The 23023-nt window shown below is 38.2% G+C and overlaps 1 protein-coding gene across 1 annotated transcript in view; it reads right to left on the bottom strand.

Annotated features, from left to right (window-relative positions):
• Positions 1–23023, bottom strand: part of LOC126412193 (ubiquitin carboxyl-terminal hydrolase 3-like) — a 78029-nt gene that overhangs the window by 31374 nt on the left and 23632 nt on the right. The window contains exons 6-7 of the mRNA XM_050081675.1: positions 13059–13233; positions 7649–7787 (exon numbers count right to left, since the gene is read on the bottom strand). Coding sequence (XP_049937632.1) covers positions 7649–7787; positions 13059–13233 — 314 coding nt within the window. The remainder of the gene's footprint in view (positions 1–7648; positions 7788–13058; positions 13234–23023) is intronic.

The raw sequence follows: 23023 nt of genomic DNA, 5'->3' as shown, positions 1-23023 counted from the left end.
TACAAGCAGTCTTCATGTCTTTGCAAGTATCATTCTTCCCTCGAAGCTATATCTCAATTGACTCCTGTTGTTACTACATACTTCACTTTGTCCAGACATCTCGTTCTTGATCCTCTTTCTAGTCCTTCTACCAATCACATCTGGGTATAGTCTCTTTCTTTTCACCCCTTTGTTAGTCGTGGCCAAACCATCTCAAAGAGGCTATTGTCAGTTTTTCTTTCAAGGATTGCACACTCCAGCTTTTTCTGTTTATTTTTTCATTTTCTGAACAATCGCTGATAAGAACAGTTCTGCTGTTCATTGTTTGTACTCTACCTACTTGATTGTTATGCAGGTTTCTTGGCAGGAACAGAATACTAAAATATTGTTTTAGTGTCAGTTGGTAACAAATGCATTGTTTTTATTTCTACTTGTTTCCTTTTTCACATTATTGAGGAGGCTATCAATTGTGTGTGGTAAATATTAATTATTTGTGACTATTTGTCGATTAATACAATTTCATTACGAAAATGATGTTGTGCCATTGGGATGTTCACAGGCTTATTAACCACACTTCTGATCCCACTAGTTTATTCTATCTATAATTGTATTCTTTCCTTATAGAATGAAAATAGGTGTGTTTGTGTGTGGAGGGGGTTCCTATATCTGATAAAGGCAATGCAACTGTTGGAATGTTGAGGTGATTGACTATTTACAAAAAACACATTTTTCCACTGTTTCCACACAGTGTTCCCTAAGGCAGAACAAAGAAACAATGAAGAACAAAATTTTCCTCTTCACAGCTCAAGAAACTAAAGCACCTTTGTTTTGATAGACCAACCCAAATTGTATAAAGGAGGAGTCCATATTAGACTTGTAGTAAATTCCTGAACAAGCTCAACATTCCCATAAAAACTGTTCTACAATGAAGAAGAGCTACACCTTTGGACACAGTAGATCCACCAAAAACAACAGAGAATTCACTCGTATAACATCCCGTCCATTAAGTCTGCCTTGAGACGGGGTTCGGGGTGACTTTCTGAACTCTACCCCTTTTCCTGAACCTCTCCAGTCCTTTTCCTTCACTTCCTCTTCCTTTCCCTTCAACCATTTTGCCAGATGAAGGGGCACTGGCTCTGAAAACTTGTATAAGCCAAACCTTTTTTTAAAAGTTCTCCTGCCACCACTTTGTGAGGAAATTTTTTTAACTATCCAATTATGTAATATATTTTGACAGACGAAATAGATCAACAGGAGATTCTGATAAACGGGCTTCACGAAATGAGAAACACTGATCACGAACCAATGCAATCACAAGGATACAGAATTTACAAGGGAATACCAGGGAAAAGAGCAATTAAGCAATGCCTGCAATTAGAAACAGGATTCGTGGTCAACCTCAAAATGATAGATTCCATAATACAATTCAATGCACTATCTCCTAGGCTCTCAACATTAACTATAAAAGCGGCAAATATAATGTAGTAACACTGTTCACGTTTACGTCGCACTTCACTTAGCGTAGACTGGGACTGTGTCCTAGGCATGCCCGATGTTGACTGACTGGGCATGGCCCGTGCTGCCTGAGTTGTTGTTTTGTTGTTGTTATTGTTGTTACGCCGGCAGAGGTCGCGTCCGAATTCTCGCGTGCCCTCTGGTGGACGGGACTCTATTTGCGGCAACTACCGTCCGTGATGCGCCGTGCCGATGTGCGCCTCCCGCGATCTTTCTGGTGGCTACTGCATATAACATACACAATAATAAATGCCCACGCCCCAACTAATGACAAAAATAATAGAAAAGACCGCAGAGAAGATGTGGATGGATTTTGCGAGCTTTTAAATCAGACGTCAATAAAAATCACACCAAAATTTTAATTGGAGACTTTAATGCCCAATTAGGAAGCAAAAAGAAATACAGAGATGTAATTGGGAAATGGCCAGAACAACGAAGAACACACCAGAATGGCATGAGATTGGTGGATTCTGTAGAAACAAGTGACATGATCTCAAAATCAACATACTTCATGAGAAGACCAAATAAACTTAAAACCTGGAAACACCCAGACTGGGCAAAAGGAGAAAGGCAGTTGGATCATGTCTGCATGGATAAGAACTAGCACAAGGAAATCTGCAATGTGAAAGTCCTGAATGGAACTGACACCGGATCAGATCATAACTTGATAAAAATAAAAATTAAATTCACCCCATGGAGAGAGAAAAAATCCCACCCACAAAAGAAGAGAACCTATGACCCTCATAAATTGATAAATAACAAGGCACATGAAGAACAAACTAGGAATATAAAAATAACAGATGATCTGGATGAAATAATTCACGAATTGAAACAAACAGCTGAACAAATAGCTCCAATAAATCCAAGGAAAAAACATCAGTGGTGGAATGACAAATGTGATAAAACAGATGAAGATAGACCCCATATCTGGTTAAGGTATCAGAGTCAAAGACAGAAGAATCTTACTTGGAACTCACAAAACAAAGAAAGATGATTCAAAAAATATTAAGGAGGGTTAAACATCAATATAAAAAAAATATACTTTCTATGACAGAAACAAATTGTAAGAACTCAAACTCATGAGATTACTACAAAACATTTAGCAAACAACACCAAAGATATGATCCCCCAACACTAATGCTAAAAGATAAAAACAATACAATGGCCCATAGTGATAAAAGAAATACAGACATTTTAGCAGAAACATTTAACGAATTACTAAATTCGAAGGATCCTCCTGAGCTTCTTGAAATAAACACAGAAACTCCAACAAAAACACCCCACTGACAATTCAGGAAGTCGGCGAAGCTTTGAGTGAGCTCGAGAACTGTGGAGCAAGTGGAGAAGATCAAACATTTGCAGAACTCTGGAAATACACAGCAGAACCCATGAAGATATCATTACATCAATGCATAGTTAAAATCTGGGTCGGAGATGAGCTACCAGAACAATGGACTACATCTGTCATACACTCATTACACAAAAAGGAGAAAAACCAAATCCGCCCAACTACAGAGGAATTTTCTTATTGGATTGCACACATAAAATATTGTCAAGAATTCTCAACAATCACTGTAAAGATCAACTTGAAAAGAAGCTAGGAGAATATCAAGGAGCATTTAGACCCTGGAGAAGCTGCCCAGAACAGATCATCACATTAAAATAAATAATGGATGCCTACAAAATGAGACAGAAGCACTTAGTCATAACCTTTGTAGACTTCAAAAAAGCTTATGATTGCATCCACAGAGCTTCTATGCTGGACATATTAAAAAATTTTGGACTTCATCCCAAATTAATAAAATTGATAAAATTAATCCTTACAAACACCAAGTCCAAAGTAAAATTCAGAGAGAACTATCTGAGCCATTTATGATTAAAACAGGGTTAAGACAAGGACATGATCTAACACCACTGCTCTTCCACTGTGCTCTTGAATACTTGATGAGAGAATGGTACCAAGAGAATCCTAAAACCTAACAATTGGAACCACGAAAGATGATATAAACCTAAATTGTTTGGGAATCGCAGATGACTTGGCATTACTAGCTAATACTGTACAAGACGCTAGAAATCAAACAATGAGCCTGCAAAATATTGCACAAAAAGTAGGACTATAAATATCTTTCGAAAAGACTGAGATGATGGTACCAGGCCCACTAGTAATAGACCACGAACAGTAGACAACAGAAAAATTAAAACAGTGAAGCAATTTAAATATCTTGGAGAGATTATAACACACAACTTGGATGAAAAACCTGCTGGGCAAAAAAGGACCAATAAAATGATTAAAGCTCAAAAACTAATATTGTCTACATACAATAAGGAATGACTATCAATTCAAACAAAATTAAAACACTACACGATGGTGGTTCAGCCAGAGGTAACATACACAAGCGAGACTTTTTTAAGTCACTAAGAAAAACAGAGTCAACAAAATACTAAAAGTAGAGAGAAGAATAGCTAGAACATGCATAAATAAAAAATACCAAAAGGATGGACAATGGCGGATAGTGCCGAATGAAGCAGTGTACAGAGAACTGGAGCCCATCACAGATATTATACATAGAAAGAGGATTTCTTTCTTTGGCCACATAATAAGGACACCAAAAACCAGATTAGCAAGAAAAATTACGCAGAAACTGTGGAATCTGAAGCAACAAGTAGGATGGATCAAGGAAATTAAAGAGGATGTGGGAGAACTATATATAACCTTCGATCTGCAAAACAAGACAGAAAATCTCAAGAAACTGAAAGATAAGAAAATAAGATTTAAACCAAAAGTAGACAAACGACACACAATGAAAAGGGTATTTCCCGATGAGGAAAGACAGGAAACAGCAGAACAAATGAAAAGATACTGGGCAGTTAAGAAAGAACGAAACACGGGCCTACTGAAGAAGAGGACCAGGAAATGATTGACTGAAGTGGTCCAATGAGGCCGTAAAAGCACATAATAATAATAATAATAATAATAATAATGTCAGAGAATTCACTCAGTTAGTCAAAGCCTGGTAGATATTAAATGAAGCTAGACTAGTGTCATTTGATATTTTAAATTTGAATGCCAATGCCCCAGTAAAAATTAGGCATCACCAACAAAAATTTAAATAAATTTAAGACAATTACAGCAACACAAGTTACAAAAATCCAAGCACTTGTGTTGCAATGTCATAATTTTCAGTTTAATAACAAATTGTACTAACTGCCACTTCTTTTGGCCACGGGATTACGCCTTTTTGGATTGTTAACTGACATTTATATTGATCATTTACAAAAACGCCTTGTTATAATCGTGTATTTGTTAATGAAATAATTTACTTTTATAGGTATGTCGATGACATCATAATACTTTTCCATGGCAATGAAACTGAAGCAGTTCCATTCCAACATCAAATTCACCATCGACCATGAGGTACACATGACATTAAATTTCCTACACCTTAATAGTTTGCACAAAAAACAATACGCACCTTCACTTTACACAAAAAGGAAACAGCTACAGCAGATGGCACTATTCACAACAGCTTTTTCCATTCCACTCCCAACAAACTAGCAGCATACGGAAGTATGATTAATAGTGCAGCGAACGTACCAATGGCACAATATGATCACGGTGATGAAATAGTATCGATCAAACAAATATGAACTAATAATGGATATTTAGCACCCACAACTGATCATGCTTGATACCATGACAAAGAATGCAAACAGAAATTAAACAAGACACTTATTAGCAACAGAAACTAAAAGTGTTTTATTATTCCATTCACTGGAGGAGCCTCTTAAAAACTGTTGATCACCTCACATAATATGACATTAAAATGAGATGTTACATGAAAAATAAAATAAAGCCTGTCCTTCCTCAAAGTTCCAACAAACAGGACAAACACAAGAAACCAGATTTTACTATATTACATGTCCATGTATCACTTTTTATGTAGGTAGGAAGGTACATCATTTGCCATACAATATAATGAACATTGGTCAGCCCTACATTTAAACATGTATCACAAATCTGAAATGGCAACTACCTTGATGACAGCAAACACAACCTGCTATAGGTAACCCCCTCAGGCACAAAATTCAATATACTACAGGCACTACAAATATATACACAACAGATTTTTCAACTCACTGACATGCTGAATGATACGTCTCAAACACACCCTCTTATCCTATTCTCATACTCACTGTCACTTTGCAATAGGTTACTTCAATTCATTTTTGTAAATGAACTTAAATAATAAGGGCTCTAAATATTTTTTTAATTTTATTTCCTCAATCTATGTAATTGAAATAGTATTAAATTCAGTCCACCACGTCACTGTAATATGAGGTAGATATGTTTCATTTGAGTCATGTGGTCTGCCAAATGTGCTGGATCATTTTGAACTTAAGAGAAAATGTGGAAATTTGTCATAAATGCATGACAAATGTTATGTGGTCATACATAGTAATTTGTTACAACGCTTTACTATATTTTTCTCATTAACCCCACCTGAGACAGTGTTCCTGTGAAACTAACAACTGTGTCATTGTGTTACTGTTAGGTGAAAGGCAGTTGCAGAGTTAGTACCCATTATGTATACACATTCTTGAAAGTAAAGTTATAGCTCTGAAATTTGTTGGGCAGTAATAAGAAAATAAAAATATTGTCACTGAAGGCATAATATCAGAAGTAAAACAAATCCCTCTAGCAGTTACAGTCACAGACTACTTAATCTCTATCAATAGCATATCAAAACACTTTTATACACCATTTGTGATTACACAAACTGAAATGAACACAATGGGACTAGGATGAAAAACAATTCACATTAAGAAGTCATCAGCTGTGACCTTTCTACTAAAAACAAAGAAGAAAAAATAAGATACATACACCAATAATTATTGAAGAACAATAGTTGATTGCATGCTACCCAGTTCGAGTGTCGGGATATATGTTACCCAGCTCTGCATGGTGCTGCTATCTAGGGACGACTGTACTGAACCTAAGAAAAAAATCGGGACTGGACTGCAAAGGCAATAGAGAAGCGGTGACTACTTTTGTTGACTGGCGTGTATATATGGCCGCTGCAACGCCACTTATTTGTGTCATTCTTCAGTTTTCATCATTTCTTACTTTCCAGCGATGTCTGAAGTAAGTAATTCATCTTAATAATCATTTTTTAGTACAAATACAGTGTGGAATGTACTTCTCAGCGACTGTACTATCTTATAATCGAAATAAATTAGTTGGACATATGTGTCCCAGCAGACATTATTTGTAAAGATTAGCAAGACAATTGATTAATGGGTATTTATCCAGGAAAAAGAGGGAATCAATGCCCACTTTCTTCCTAGCAAAGAGAGGAGTCTCTAGTGTGCCCGATGATGTCCGGCTCGTGAACATAGGCAAACATGTACCGAAAGACAGTGGCACTAGGAAGCGATGCAGATTCTGCAGCATAAACTCTAAAGAGAAGAGAACAAAAGTTGTTTGCACTGCTTGTGGTGTACCACTCTGTGCCACACCATGTTTTTCTAAGTTTCATGGCATGTAACGTTTTGTAAGTGTTGATCATGTATCATGAAAACTGAAATGTAATGAATATTTTTTACACTGGCTCTACACAAATAAAAAGATTACATGCACGTGTAATTTGTAGTTATTTTATTCTCTGCAAAATCTTGTTTATGGCTAAAAAAATAAAATTACAAAATCAGTTAGTCAGCAGAAAAGGTATCCTGCGAAGGTTCACGGGATATGTGTCTCCCACTTCCTGTTGTGAAAAAATGAAGAACTTAAAAAATATTTTGGTGGTGAAAATATAATAATGGGACTGAAAAGAAACTGTTATCACCTTAATATTTTAAAAATCTGTAAAAAATGAATTTTATCCACGAAAGGGTTAATCCCTATGTCTTGTTGTGGGTATTTCCTAATGTAACTGAGGTAACACTAATGCACCAATGAATGGTTACCGTGAGTGCTTTAAGGACATTTTTGGGTACAGTCATCTTCCTGACAATACATTTGATTATGTGATTGTTCACCTCATGTGTTATAATTAGGTATTCATGTTGTCATTATGAAGGATTTATTTGGCACAAATAAAGTTTTCCTCTCTTTACAATAATAAAACGAAAAGAATAAATATGATCCACCTGCCTGATATGTTACATGGAGGAATGCCACCCTCATGGTCTTTATACTTTCTGCTGAGCTGAAATTTGTCTGGTATGTCAAGAGAAAGGTCCAGAAAAGGGTCATGTTTCTTTGATTCTGTACTGCAGTTAAGACACCGTACCTGAAACAATTACAGTAATTAATTTCTCTACATTGCACAGCGCACACACACACACACACACACACACACACACACACACACACACACACACACACAGACAGAGAGAGACAGAGAGAGAGAGAGAGAGAGAGAGAGAGAGAGAGAGAGAGAGAGAGAGAGAGAGAGAGAGAGAGAGAGTGGGGGCGGGGGGAGGGGGTATTACCCTGTTTGCCTCCTTCCTTCTATTTCTGTTGCACTTATCATCATTGTATTCTTAAGTTTTTCTGTCATTGCCCATTGTCATATAATCACTTATTCATCGCACTTATGCTAAACATTCTCTGTTCCTTTCGACTTGTGCAGAACAGATTGTTTAACTGGAAGCAATCGAATGTAGTGAAATTATGTTAAAAATCTCATTCAACATCTGAATACAATGTGTTGACTGAAAATTCACTATGATTGAGCTGACCACATGCAAAACTTAAAGATCATAAATTCCCCCACTGGTGAATAGTTACCACTTGTATCCATGCATGCCAATTTAATTTTCCCAGTCCACCAATACATCGAAGTCCAAGCCTTCATAAATATTGGGCTTTGAGCCACTGCTGCACTTCCATCAACAATGGACAATAGTAACAACAACTTTAACTCACAGCACAAAGTTTTGAAGAACATTGGTATTACACACAAATGGTGCACGTTTACTGCACATACATCATGTTCAATCAAGGAAATCAGCTGTGGCTGAACACCACGTTTCCAATGACCACACAACGACCTATGAATATCTTCCAGTTCTGTCCACAGTATAACCATTTGTTGATACGGTGGTCGAGCATACTGTGGACATGGCAGGTGACAATACAGGGTGATTCAAAAAGAATACCACAACTTTAGGAATTTAAAACTCTGCAATGACAAAAGGCAGAGCTAAGCACTATCTGTCGGCGAATTAAGGGAGCTATAAAGTTTCATTTAGTTGTACATTTGTTCGCTTGAGGCGCTGTTGACTAGGCGTCAGCGTCAGTTGATGCTAACATGGCGACCGCTCAACAGAAAGCTTTTTGTGTTATTGAGTACGGCAGAAGTGAATCGACGACAGTTGTTCAGCGTGCATTTTGAACGAAGTATGGTGTTAAACCTTCTGATAGGTGGTGTATTAAACATTGGTATAAACAGTTTACAGAGAATGGGTGTTTGTGCAAAGGGAAAAGTTCTGGACAGCCGAGAACGAGTGATGAAAATGTAGCACGCATCCAGCAAGCATTTGTTCGCAGCCCAGGAAAATCGACTCGCAGAGCTAGCAGAGAGCTGCAAATCCCACAATCAACTGTATGGAGAGTCCTATGAAAAAGGTTAGTTATGAAACCTTATCGTCTGAAATTGGTTCAAGCACTGTCTGCAGCTGATAAGATTAAAAGAATCGATTTCTGTGATTTTATCCTTGCTCAAATGGAAACAGATGAATCTTTCGTTTCAAAGATTGTGTTTAGTGATGAAGCAACTTTCCACACTAACGGGAAAGTAAACCGTCACAATGTCTGTAATGGGGCACTGAGAATCCGCGGGAAACAACTCAGTATGAACGTGACTCGCCTAAGGTGAACGTTTTCTGTGCCATTTCAGCCAATAAAGTTTTTGGTCCCTTTTTCTTCGAAGGTGCTACTGTACCTGGACTACAGTATCTGGAGATGTTAGAGAATTGGCTGTTCCCTCAGCTCGAACAAGAAGCACAACAATTCATATTTCGGCAGGATGGAGCGCCACCACATTGGCACTTATCTGTCCGTAACTACCTGAACGTCAACTACCCGAGGCGATGGATCGGCCGCCAGGCAGCCCGTGACAGAGCACTTCATCACTGGCCTCCAAGAAGCCCTGGTCTTAACCCCCTGCGATTTTTTTCTTATGGGGGTATGTTAAGGATATAGTGTTTCGGCCACCTCTCCCAGCCACCATTGATGATTTGAAACGAGAAATAACAGCAGCTATCCAAAGTGTTACGCCTGATATGCTACAGAGAGTATGGAACGAGTTGGAGTATCGGGTTGATATTGCTCGAGTGTCTGGAGGGGGCCATATTGAACATCTCTGAACTTGTTTTTGAGTGAAAAAAAAAAACCTTTTTAAATACTCTTTGTAATGATGTACAACAGAAGGTTATATTATGTTTCTTTCATTAAATACACATTTTTAAAGTTGTGGTATTCTTTTTGAATCACCCTGTATAAACAGCAAGAAAGAGGTATTACCTTTTAAACGCGTCATGGGTATCACTCTTTGCTCTCAGATGAATCCGTAAAACCATGTTTTCTCTTCTTAGCATTCGGATACCTGCCACCAGTTTGTGCATATTTGTACAAGGCACTATTGCAATTTAGTTTACACTACACAAATTTTCTTGTTACACTACACAAATTTTATCCTAGGGATTTGTCGCATCAACTATGTTATCAGTGACAAATGTGTCACAGTCTTAATAGTGTAATTTATGTCATGTCTGTGTGCCAGTATCAGTTATATGAAGCCAACACAACAATAACACTGATTTAATGGTTACTTTACATTTGTAAGTTGTGTTACATGGGTTTTTGCATAGAGAGAGAGGAAGTACAATATCATTCAGACAGTCATTTTCGCTTCTGGATGAGAATTACGAGATAAAAGCAGAATTTCATGCTGTTTATGATAACCCTTTGAGTACTGACTGTCAAATGAAAATGCGTGAAGCAGTAAAAGTCGTAGGCACATTGATGGGAATTGCGATGTATTTTACCCTGGCAATGGAAATATCATAAGTTTGATATGTACTGTCAGCCCTATGCATGCCACGATTGCTGACAGTAGTTGCAATACCCTACTGTGTTGTTTTTGTGTCAAATTAAGAGAGATGCAAAGGAGTTTTTTGTATCAAAACCTTCCCTGTGCTTCAGCTCCTATGGGTCCTGATGCGATTCTTTCCACCCCCATCGGCATGAATTATGGCAACTTCCCAAAACTGCAGAAACAATTATTATGTCAAATTCAAAGCGGTAAAAGGCTAAAAGGTATATACATTTACTCAAATACAATTATGTTATTGCTTGCGTTAAGACCTGATAACATTTTTTCATCCTGTTTTCAATCATTTGGGTCTGATGCTGCCCTCGTTTAGTGCCAAACATTACAGAAAATAGGTCACTTATTATTAGTTAGCAGGGTAAAATGTCCCTCAAAAATAACAAAATCAAGAGACAACAAAAATAAGAATGATTTTTCAAGACTCAAGTTGTTGAAGAGTGCAAAATTCATGTAAAAATGATTTTTTTGTTTCCAGCAGATGTGTGTTTACCAAAAAAATGTGGGTGGGGGTGGGGGGGGGGGGTGGGGGAAAGAAGTTGTTTAGGGGTCAATTCAGGGGCGTCTGGCTGGCCACTACTTCAGCAGTTTATGCAGAAGTAAGTCACCTTTGCTATTTATAATCCAGCAAGCACCTTGGTGGTCAACTGACATCATACAGAGGTATAATTACACATGCAGGGTTCACAACAATGGTGAACCCTAGCTGAATTTCAGCTAAGTTTTCGTCAGGTCACCTGTGAGCCGACATGCACGGCACGCACGACAACAAATCTTCCTCTGCAGGATACATGTTTTGTTGTCATTATCAATGAAATCTGTATTCTTCATCAAAACCCAGAAACCAAGCAACAATCAAAATAATAGCTTCCTCCTGTTGAGTCCATTCTGAAGAAGGCTATGATTGTTCCATAGGTCAGAGAAGTTATGGTAGCAGTTTTTTGGGAGGTGAAGGGCCTGACGCTCCTAGACTTCTTTGTAAGAAGATAGTTGTTCCCAGGAGAATACCACAACAAATAAATATTCAAAATGTGGAACTATGTTTGTAGAATTTAGCACTCTCTTTGATGGAAATAATAGCATTCTGCCTGTTGATTTCAACTAAATATAAGGAAACCAAATCCTGATTCTGTGCAAATTTATACATTTGTTTACACAAATACAAAGTGTTTTACTTCTGTCATCTATCAAGAAGTGTTGACCATCTCATCTTCAGCAAAAACAAACTGCATGTGAATTATCAAACAATGGAAAGTCCTATCTACTATACACAGAAATTTTGTGCTTCTGAAATGTGCTTTCCAGATTTAATTAACATCATAATAGGAATGTGTGCAGCACAAGATGGATGAAAATTCCACTTCACTTATTAGAGCATTATGAAATGTAGACAACTGCCAAACATTATAAAGAAATACCACTCCTGGCTAACAAAAGGACTGCTGAGGACACACTGCAATTCACTGAAGACTATATAATAAATCTTAAGCTTACAAACATACAACAGAAGGCAGAGGAAAATTTGTAGAAACGTTTTATACCTTAACTGAAGTGACTACAGGATATCTGCAAAATAAATGTATTTTCTCAAACAAATGTGTGCACCCTATTTGTTTCTTTAATGGATAGGTCCAATGAACACTGCCTCCATAGTTCAAATGGCTCTGAGCACTATGCGACTTAACATCTGAGGTCATCAGTCCCCTAGAACTTAGAACTACTTAAACCTAACCAACCTAAGGACATCACACATATCCATGCCCGAGGAAGGATTCGAACCTGCAGTTGCGCGGTTCCAGACTGAAGTGCCTAGAACCGCTCGGCCACTCTGGCCAGCGCCTTCATAGTGGCTAGTGCCAGACTGTCAGATGGGCAACACAGAATGCATTCAATTTTTATCAGACATTATTCAAAAAAATTCTTTAAATTTATATGTATATTCAACACAATATTAAACTTCAGTCATAGAAATTAAACTCAAGGTGCAGAACAGATATGCATTTAATAAGCACAGAACAACAGAATATCTACATTAAGGCTTACAGCATATTTTACTGAACATTTGGGGGCACCTTTCATAATTCTCTCAGTCCCCTTACTGTTGATTTAATTTAATCTCCAAATAGTGATAAATAAGAATGAACTGTACAGAGCTTTTTCAGCTCCACAAAATTACACAACCAGTCACGCCAACTGCCATTAACATTGGCAGCTGCTGCCAAATGAGGCTTAATTTCCACCAAAACAGTGTATCTCCACAACACATTTATCTGAGGTGTTTAACAAAAGAAAATTAAAGCATTATAAATACACAATGAAACATACAACCAAACAACACTGCATGCAATACACCCGAAGAATAGGTAACCAATGTAAACTGAGTCAGAATAAACAACAGAATTTATTACCATTTAATAATTATATATATTATATATTGCAGCAACTTACTTCACTCTGCAGTGTTCCCCCAAACACACTGGTGACGATTGATGTACGCCCTTTCTGTAGGGAGATATAAGGGCTCTCCTTCAGAGAAAAGTCGGGCAAAAGGTGCAGCAGTTCCGTGTGTAAGCGATCTAGCATGTATCTTAGAAACTCGTGTGCATCTTGTTGTTGGTAACCCCTAAAAATCAAAACATATTCTTGAAGGATGCTACACTACTTGGTGAAAGAATATTACACATATAAATTTTAATGAACTAGGCTGTCACTAACATCTCAGCATTTGGTTTCCGCATATTGTTGATCGCTACATATCATCTTCCCACCAAGTATACACAATGGCTATGACAAAATTCGAAGTTTGGGTTTGAAAATACTGAATTATTTAACTATGTCAGTATCATTCCTGATATATTAAAACCCTGTCTCAGACCAGAAGTCAAACCAGGAACCCTGCCGTTTCCAGGCAACACCCTTACCAAATGAGCTATCCAAGAACGACCCGCAACCTATCTTCACACTTTCAATTCTGTAAACACCTCCCCTTCTTCTTTCCTTACTTCCTAGTTCTCCACCATAACTTATGTTAACTAGTACTATTGGAACAAAGAAGTTTTTATCCCCTAAGGTATGCAGAAGACCTTTTGTGAAGTTTGGAAAGCAGGAAAGAGACCAGCAGAAGTGAAGCTTTGAGAATATGTCTTGAGCCATGGCTAAATATATCTGTCAATATGGGCATTGACCATGGAAGGCAAGTTCTGGGTTCAAATCCCAGAAAGGCAAAGAGTTTATCATGCAAGAAAGTTTCAAAGTAGTGCATACCCCAGTGCAGAATGAAAACTTTTTTCTATTATCGGAGGCTATAGCTCGAACAATAAGGGGTGTATAAAAAAGAATCATCCAATTTAACACATCTACATTTCTGAAACCAATACACACATACAATGAATTTTTTTTTATGAACAAACACTCAATAAGTTTTTTTCTCATATCTTTTCATAGGTGTTCAATATGCCCCCCATTGAGATGCATGGAATATGTCAATGCAGTAATCAAATTTTGCGACACTAGCATGTCTTGCACAGAGCACAACATAATCATAGCTAACATTTGGTTTAAGAATCATGAAAGAAGGTTGTATACATGGAAGAACCCTGGAGATACTAAAAGGTATCAGATAGATTATATAATGGTAAGACAGAGATTTAGGAACCAGGTTTTAAATTGTAAGACATTTCCAGGGGCAGATGTGGACTCGGACCACAATCTATTGGTTATGACCTGTAGATTAAAACTGAAGAAACTGCAAAAAGGTGGGAATTTAAGGAGATGGGACCTGGATAAACTGAAAGAACCAGACGTTGTACAGAGTTTCAGGGAGAGCATAAGGGAACAATTGACAGGAATGTGGGAAAGAAATACAGTAGAAGAAGAATGGGTAGCTTTGAGGGATGAAGTAGTGAAGGCAGCAGAGTATCAAGTAGGTAAAAGGACGAGGGCTAGTAGAAATCCTTGGGTAACAGAAGAAATATTGAATTTAATTGATGAAAGGAGAAAATATAAAAATGCAGCAAATGAAGCAGGCAAAAAAGAATACAAATGTCTCAAAAATGAGATCGACAGGAAGTGCAAAATGGCTAAGCAGGGATGGCTAGAGGACAAATGTAAGGATGTAGAGGCTTATCTCACTAGGGGTAAGATAGATACTGCCTACAGGAAAACTAAAGGGACCTTTGGAGATAAGAGAACCACTTGTATGAATATCAAGAGCTCAGATGGAAACCCAGTTCTAAGCAAAGAAGGGAAAGCAGAAAGGTGGAAGGAGTATATAGAGGGTCTATACAAGGGCGATGTACTTGAGGACAATATTATGGAAATGGAAGAGGATGTAGATGTAGATGAAGATGAAATGGGAGATACGATACTGCGTGAAGAGTTTGACAGAGCACTGAAAGACCTGAGTCAACACAAGGCCCCGGGAGTAGACAACATTCCATTGGAACTACTGACGGCCTTGGGAGAGCCAATCAAGACAAAACTCTACCATCTGGTGAGCAAGATGTATGAAACAGGCGAAATACCCTCAGACTTCAAGAAGAATATAATAATTCCAATCCCAAAGAAAGCAGGTGTTGACAGATGTGAAAATTACCGAACTATCAGTTTAGTAAGCCACAGCTGCAAAATACTAACACAAATTCTTTACAGACGAATGGAAAAACTAGTAGAAGCCGACCTCGGGGAAGATCAGTTTGGATTCCGTAGAAACACTGGAACACGTGAGGCAATACTGACCTTACGACTTAGAAGAAAGATTAAGGAAAGGCAAACCTACGTTTCTAGCATTTGTAGACTTAGAGAAAGCGTTTGACAATGTTGACTGGAATACTCTCTTTCAAATTCTAAACGTGGCAGGGGTAAAATACAGGGAGCGAAAGGCTATTTACAATTTGTACAGAAACCAGATGGCAGTTATAAGAGTCGAGGGACATGAAAGGGAAGCAGTGGTTGGGAAAGGAGTGAGACAGGGTTGTAGCCTCTCCCCGATGTTATTCAATCTGTATATTGAGCAATCAGTGAAGGAAACAAAAGAAAAATTCGGAGTAGGTATTAAAATCCACGGAGAAGAAATAAAAACTTTGAGGTTCGCCGATGACATTGTAATTCTGTCAGAGACAGCAAAGGACTTGGAAGAGCAGTTGAATGGAATGGACAGTGTCTTGAAAGGAGGATATAAGATGAACATCAACAAAAGCAAAACGAGGATGATGGAATGTAGTCGAATTAAGTCAGGTGATGCTGAGGGAATTAGATTAGGAAATGAGACACTTAAAGTAGTAAAGGAGTTTTGCTATTTGGGGAGCAAAATAACTGATGATGGTCGAAGTAGAGATAATGTAAAATGTAGGCTGGGAATGGCAAGGAAAGCCTTTCTGAAGAAGAGACATTTGTTAACATCGAGTATAGATTCAAATGTCAGGAAGTCATTTCTGAAAGTATTTGTATGGAGTGTAGCCATGTATGGAAGTGAAACATGGACGATAAATAGTTTGGACTAGAAGAGAATAGAGTCTTTTGAAATGTGGTGCTACATAAGAATGCTGAAGATTAGATGGGTAGATCACGTACCTAATGATGAAGTATTGAATAGGATTGGGGAGAAGAGAAGTTTGTGGCACAACTTGACAAGAAGAAGGGATCGGTTGGTAGGACATGTTCTGAGGCTTCAAGGGATCACCAATTTAGTATTGGAGGGCAGCGTGGAGGGTAAAAATCGTAGAGGGAGACCAAGAGATGAATACACTAAGCAGATTCAGAAGGATGTAGGTTGCAGTAGGTACTGGGAGATGAAGAGGCTTGCACAGGATTGAGTAGCATGGAGAGCTGCATCAAACCAGTCACAGCTTCTAACCAGTCTTGAGTCACAGCTTCCACAGCTGCTGTTATGAGATGTCTCAGTTCATTCATTGCTGTTGGTAATGGAGGCACACAAACAGAGTCTTTTATAAACCCCCACAAGTAATAATCACATACAGACAGGTCCGGTGACCTTGAAGGCCAGTTTTATAAGGCCGAATCATTTGGTCCAGTGTGACCAATCCACTGTTCAGTAATCCTTTGATTTAAAAATTCCCTCACTTCCATATGCCAGTGTGGCGATGCCCCAGCCTGTTTAAGTTCTCAAGTACATTGAGATATTGTACGGTGGATGTGTTCGACATCTGTGTCCAACAATGGGGGACTTGGTCCGCCTGGCAATTTGCTTTTGTGCAAACAGCTTGTTTCTCGGAATTCTTCATGCCAGCGTCTAACGCTCTGTGCTGTACAAGGATCCAAGCTATACCTACTACGAAAGTAATGCTAAACAGTTATCACTGACACACACTGCACAAAATTTAGAACACAAAACGTTTTCTGTTGTCCAGACACCATTTTTACTAGAACTGAAATGGGCGCACACTGTTGCTACCTAGTGGGAACCAAGTAAAACTCAAGAGTTTGCTCTTTCCAACCATATGCTGTTCATGCACATATCTCAATTAACATAATAGTATGATTTTTGTAAAATCGGATGACTCTTTTTCTATATACCTCGTATAACTCTGTGACTGGTAGAATGCAGTGCAAGGGAATCAGTGTTGCTGGCATGCAGCCACTGGTGCTTCACAAGGCTCTGCACATACTCATCAAGGAGAGTTCACAATAAACATGTGGCACTCGGAAAGAACTGCAAATGACTGGCAGAAGGCCCATCTAAAATATTAGAACATAAATTAAAGTACAGTATCATGTCCCAGCAACATGTTTGTGGCCTAATTTTAACACAGAGCTCTAGTTGAGAATCGAGATGGTTGGCAATGCAAGCTGTGTAACATTTTATTAGTGGTGATACTGACACCTTTCAAAGTTGTTTGGAATTTTCATCATTTTTTGGGACAAGGAGGAAGAGATTGTGATTGCAATGATACATTACAGTTCAGTTAATACTGCCAATGTCAAAGAGTGTTGCACTGTAGTTGCTACTTATTTTGAAATACGCTACACATGCGTATGTCATGATTAGGTTGTAACCTGATGAGTTAGCTTAAATTGCAACCAGCATAAATGACCATGGCTCCAATACTTTATTAATACATAAGAGAATTTCTTCTTCTGCACTTCAAGGCTAAGGTACTTGTGTCTGGTCCATCTTGACTGCCACCAAATTCTGAGACTTCCTACATTCCTTCTTCTTCTTACTTGGTACAGCATGGCCAGATGAGGGATTCTCTCTGCACTCAATCTTTGTAGGTGATGTTCCCATAACATTTCATTTCCTTCAATCTTTTCATTGCTATTATAAATATGTAGTTCACTCCTAGTACCTTCATTTCTTATACAGTCTTCCAATGCAACACCTCTCACTTTGCTAAGAAATCTCGCCGCATATTGATTGATGTTTGTTGAGATTATTTTCTACATTGTTGTCCATGTCACAGCTTATGTTCCATCCTAAAAAAGTGGAGTTGGAGTGTTGCTGAAATGGTGTATTATCATTAATTTTAAGTGAGGGAGGGGGTATTCCCCATGGTGAGCCATGATTTTAGTTTTCTTTGTTGAAATTCGCTGATTGATGCAATTTATTCAATGCTTTTTGTAGTTCATCTTCACCTTCTACCAAAATGGTAACATCATCTGCACAAATAAGGACATCAACATACTTATTTACATCACTCTCTATACCCAGATTTACTTCCTGTCTCCAGTTCTTAATCATCAAGTCAATTTTATATATTCTTCTTTTTCTTCACACTGTTGGAAGCTTTTTCTAAGTCAATAAAATCTACATGTATGTCTGAATTGAATTCTCCCCCCTCCTCCACCTACCCACTGCCTGAACGGCTTTTCCACAATCCACTTTGTTCTTCTAATACGAGTGTATCTGATAGGTCCTTAAACATTAATTACTTTTGTACATATTTTATAACCAGAGTTTATGAGGCTATTTCTTCTGTAATTTTCACAATTGTTTCTTTGATATTTTTTGAAAATTTATATTACTTCTGATATTTTCCAAGTGTTTCGGATTTTACAATGGTGCCAATATTCATTAAATAAATGTAATAATCTAAAATCACAAAAGTGACCAGCTTATTTTAAAAGTTCTATATTAATACAACCTGGTCCACAGGCTTTCCTCTTTTCCATACAAAAAACTACTTGCAGCTCTATTTTGACTGAATCCACTGCACTATTATGTGATGTGATCCCCTTCTCCCCCAATTCTGGATCTTCTATTTGCCACAATTTTTTGAAGAATTCTTTCCACTGACCTTCGGTACTTGCAGTAGCTTTCTCTGTTTTACTGAAATGTGTCATTAGTTCACAGGCAATCCCGTGTATATCTTGTTCTACTTTTGTCACAAAAATATCGCATGACTCTTGGTGGGCTAGCCTGGTTATTTGTTTGGCGTGGTTCCATTTTTGCTGACAGTCCAGTTTCTGGTGTTTTATTCTGGAGGAGTTTTTGTGGGCTCTATCTTCTCCTTCAATAGCCTTTGAGAAGCTTTCATTCTATTCTATCGCTTAAGCCTTGTCCCGCAGTTACACAGGGTCAGCCATCATTAATCGGATTTGGCATGTTAATGCTGAAGGGGTGGCATTGATAATACTTCTCCAGTGGATAGCTAAAGATCTCGATTCGAGATGCAGTCCAGTACATAGTAGTTTTAACCTCACAGAAAGTTTTAATACAGCGAACACTATAGGGGGGGGATCTGTAATACTCAACACGATACATTTCACTAATTCCAGATGCTACTGTACTGGAAAGTTTCGAGCTGAAATGGCCAACAGCTGATTTCCTCTCTCTAAGCGATCTTTCCGGTGGAAGTACGTTGCTACACACTTTTACCACGAAAGTGGGAAGAGGATTTATGCTGGAACCACAACCGATCTTTATCATCTTTCCAACCGCAGATAGTTGACAGTGAATGTTACATGACATGGTCCATTCAGACGGCAAAGTGTTGAAGTTTTCTCATGAAACCTGTAGCACATTTCATAGGAAGATCATATGAAACAACAACTGATAGCAAAAAGTGAAATGGTGACATTACTTCTGGGATATAGCTATTGCTATACTAACAGTAATATTTATATTAAGGTGACACAATTAGCTATTAAAAACTAAGCTACGAAAAGCAAGTAAATATGAGCTGCAGTTTCACTAGCAGCAAACTGATTGAGATTCTGTTAGCTCCTGCCGCCACCCCATACCCCCCGGGACGGAATTAGTGTACCCCAACTGTCTGCGTCGAGTGTAATCCATGGAATAGTGTGAAAGTGTTCAGATGTCTGCGAGCCGTGTAACTGAGGCGGTACATGGGGACCAGCCCGGTATTCACCTAACGAGATGTGGAAAACCGCCTAAAAACTACATCCAGGTTGGCCGGCACATCGGCCCTCGTCATTAATCCCCCAGGCAGATTCGATCCGGGGCCAGCGCGCCTACCCGAGTCCAGGAAGCAGCGCGTTAGCGCTCTCGGCTACCCTGGCGGTTCCTTTGAAAAGCTTTCATTCCAAACCCTTAATCCTTTCTTTTCCCAAATGCCTTATATGCCACTCCCTCTACACATTCTTTAATATTTTGCCATTCTTTCTATGTATCCTGAACAGCTGGAGTGCCTAGCAGATATTTCTATAGCCAACTTTGATGAAATTTCCTACCACTGTCTTGTTCCAGAAGGTACACTTAAAGACACCCTCAAAAGCTTTGTCTGTCTTCTTGGCCTAATTTTCTTTCACTGAGCAGTCATTGTAACTGTTGTGAAGAATAAATACTGATCAGAACACTTGTCACTTCCTCAGTGTACATGTTCATCTTCAACCTAATCACTGTCATTCGCGATTAAGTGTTCTATTAATCATCTTTAAGCCTCACGACTCCATGTAAACTTATGTACCTCTATTTCTTCAAAACGTGTTAATGATGTTGAAAGCTGTAAAGTCTCTAAGTTCTTTACCATTTTCATTGATGTGTTGTTTTCTGAATGTATCCACAACTCCCACGATAGCATTTAAGTCTCCACAGATGAGGATCTGGTATCTCTTATTTACGTTGTTTTAGGACCACTTGCAGGTCATCATCGAAGAGTTTTTTGTGTACACAAACCTAAAATGACTACCGTTTTTACTCGAATCTAAGCCGCACTCGAATCTAAGCCGCACCTAAAAAATGAGACTCAAAATAAAGGAAAAAAAAAAAAATCCCGAATCTAAGCCGCACATGAAATTTGAGACTCGAAATTCAAGGGGGGAGAGAAGTTTTAGTCCGCACCTCCAAATCGAAACAAAGTTGGTCCATTATAATATGAGACACAATTTAGGTCGGATGAATGATGATACAGCTACAGTTGTTTGGTTCGAGTCGTAAGCTTAACAGTTAAGCTTTATCAGGTAGCCATTGCTATGCGTCAGATGCTCTGTCCGTATTTATACGGGTACCCTTCCTTTTTCGCCTGCTTCGTCTGGTTTGAATTGATTGCTTATTTTTCTTTGATCTGATAAGTGCCATTCTCTTTGTTATAGGTGTTTATGTCACTCTAAGCTGAAAATGCATTACTGTACTGTGTCATGCATTGCTTGTCGCATTCTGTTAATGAGAGTTTACGACCTGTCGCCGCTTGCGGCATGACCTGCTTTTGTGCGCGCTACCGCCACTTACAATTAAAAAAAAGAGAGAGGAATCGTCTCATTGGCGAAACGATGGCAAGAGACTGCTATTTGCTGTTACTTACACTGCTGCTTTCTTTGATAATTATCACCAAGAACCAAATAATAGACTGCGTATGATAGAAGATGTTCTGAACGAGAGTTTAGCGAAAATTTTTCTCCGTTTGAAAATCTTTGCATACGCCTCTTTAGTACATTACATTCTGCACAGAACTTAGAGACATCTTAGATTTAAAAATCTAGTCAGTTGCCGTGCTTCATTTCTGGCTGTATCACTATTAGGCATAAGAATAATACGAATATAAACATGACATGATATGTATATTCTTCAGCGTTTGCTGTTGTCTCACTCTAGTTTTGTAGTTTATTAGGCAGACAGGATTTCAATGAGATAGCAGCAAACACGAAAGGATACATGGCAAAATGTTTATATTCATATTATTCTTATGGTAAAGAGAATACTGCATGTGATTCACAATTAATAAAAGTTACTATTAGCAACCATCTCTTCTCACAGGTAGGAAAAAAATTCAGAATGTGGAGTTGACCATATTGACAAACATCCCGAACAGTGTTGCCAGTCGGATTTTCATAGTACATTGAAATGCTACTACATTCAAAGACGAACAATACGGAATTTGTCTTTACTTCGTTGGATAATGTATGAAAATGCAATGGCCGAAACTCGGGGCGGAGAAAAAAGCTAGTCTTCCACCTTTTTTTTTTTTAATTTATTTACTGGCGCAGAGGTTTTGATGGCAGTATTTATCTATGTGCCTGCAAAGCATGCCTGTGTAGTGCTGCATATGTTCAATGGCATAAGTAGTTGTGGTGGCACATACAAACATTTTTTATAACTTCCGCCTACTTTGCACTCGATTCTAAGCCGCAGGCGGTTTTTCGGATTACAAAAACTGGAAAAAAAGTGCAGCTTAGATTCGAGTAAATACGGTAAATATCTTCTATCAGTTTTACATTTACATGTGACTGTTCTTTCACTGATACAAGACTACACTACGTTATAGTTCTTCTAATTTTTCTTTTCCACTTGTTATTCATCAAGATTATCACCTCACGTCTCATTCATGTTTTGAGATACTTTTGTATATCATCATGTAAAAAATTCTTTATTTCATTAGTTCATGTATCTCGTAGAATGTCACATAGGGCCAATGGACGTGGGGAGGTTTTACAGTTGAATACTTGTTGATACACACATCTTCATTTATATGTCATAAGCCACCCTATTTTGTATCTGTGTGCGAGTGTGGCGGGGGGTCGACTTCTTCTTCTTCTTCTTCTTCTTCTTCCTCTTCTTCATTTCTGAGACTGGTTTGATGCAGTTCCCCACACCACTCTATCCTGCGTGAGCCTAAATAACTACTGCAACCTACGCTCATTTGAACCCACTTACTGTATCATTTGAACCCACTTACTGTATTTGCATCATCTCCCTCTCCAATTTTTATTCCCACACTTCCCTCCAATGCTAAACTGATGATTCCTTGATGTTCCACAATGTGTCCCATCAACCAATCAAATTCTTTTAGACAAGTTATGCTAAAAAATTCTTTTCTTCCCAATATTATTCAGTACCACATCATTAGTTACAAGCTCTAGCCATATTATCTTCAGTTTTTTCCTGTAGTACCACCATATCAAAAACTTCTATTCTCTTCTTGTCTGAGATCCTTATCATCTACATTTCATTTCACTTCAGTACATGGTTTTACTCCTGACAAATAGCTTGAGCAATT

This window comes from Schistocerca serialis, chromosome 7, assembly GCF_023864345.2.
Source record: "Schistocerca serialis cubense isolate TAMUIC-IGC-003099 chromosome 7, iqSchSeri2.2, whole genome shotgun sequence".
Taxonomy (NCBI): Eukaryota; Metazoa; Arthropoda; class Insecta; order Orthoptera; family Acrididae; genus Schistocerca; species Schistocerca serialis.
This window is presented reverse-complemented; position numbering and strand designations above follow the sequence as displayed.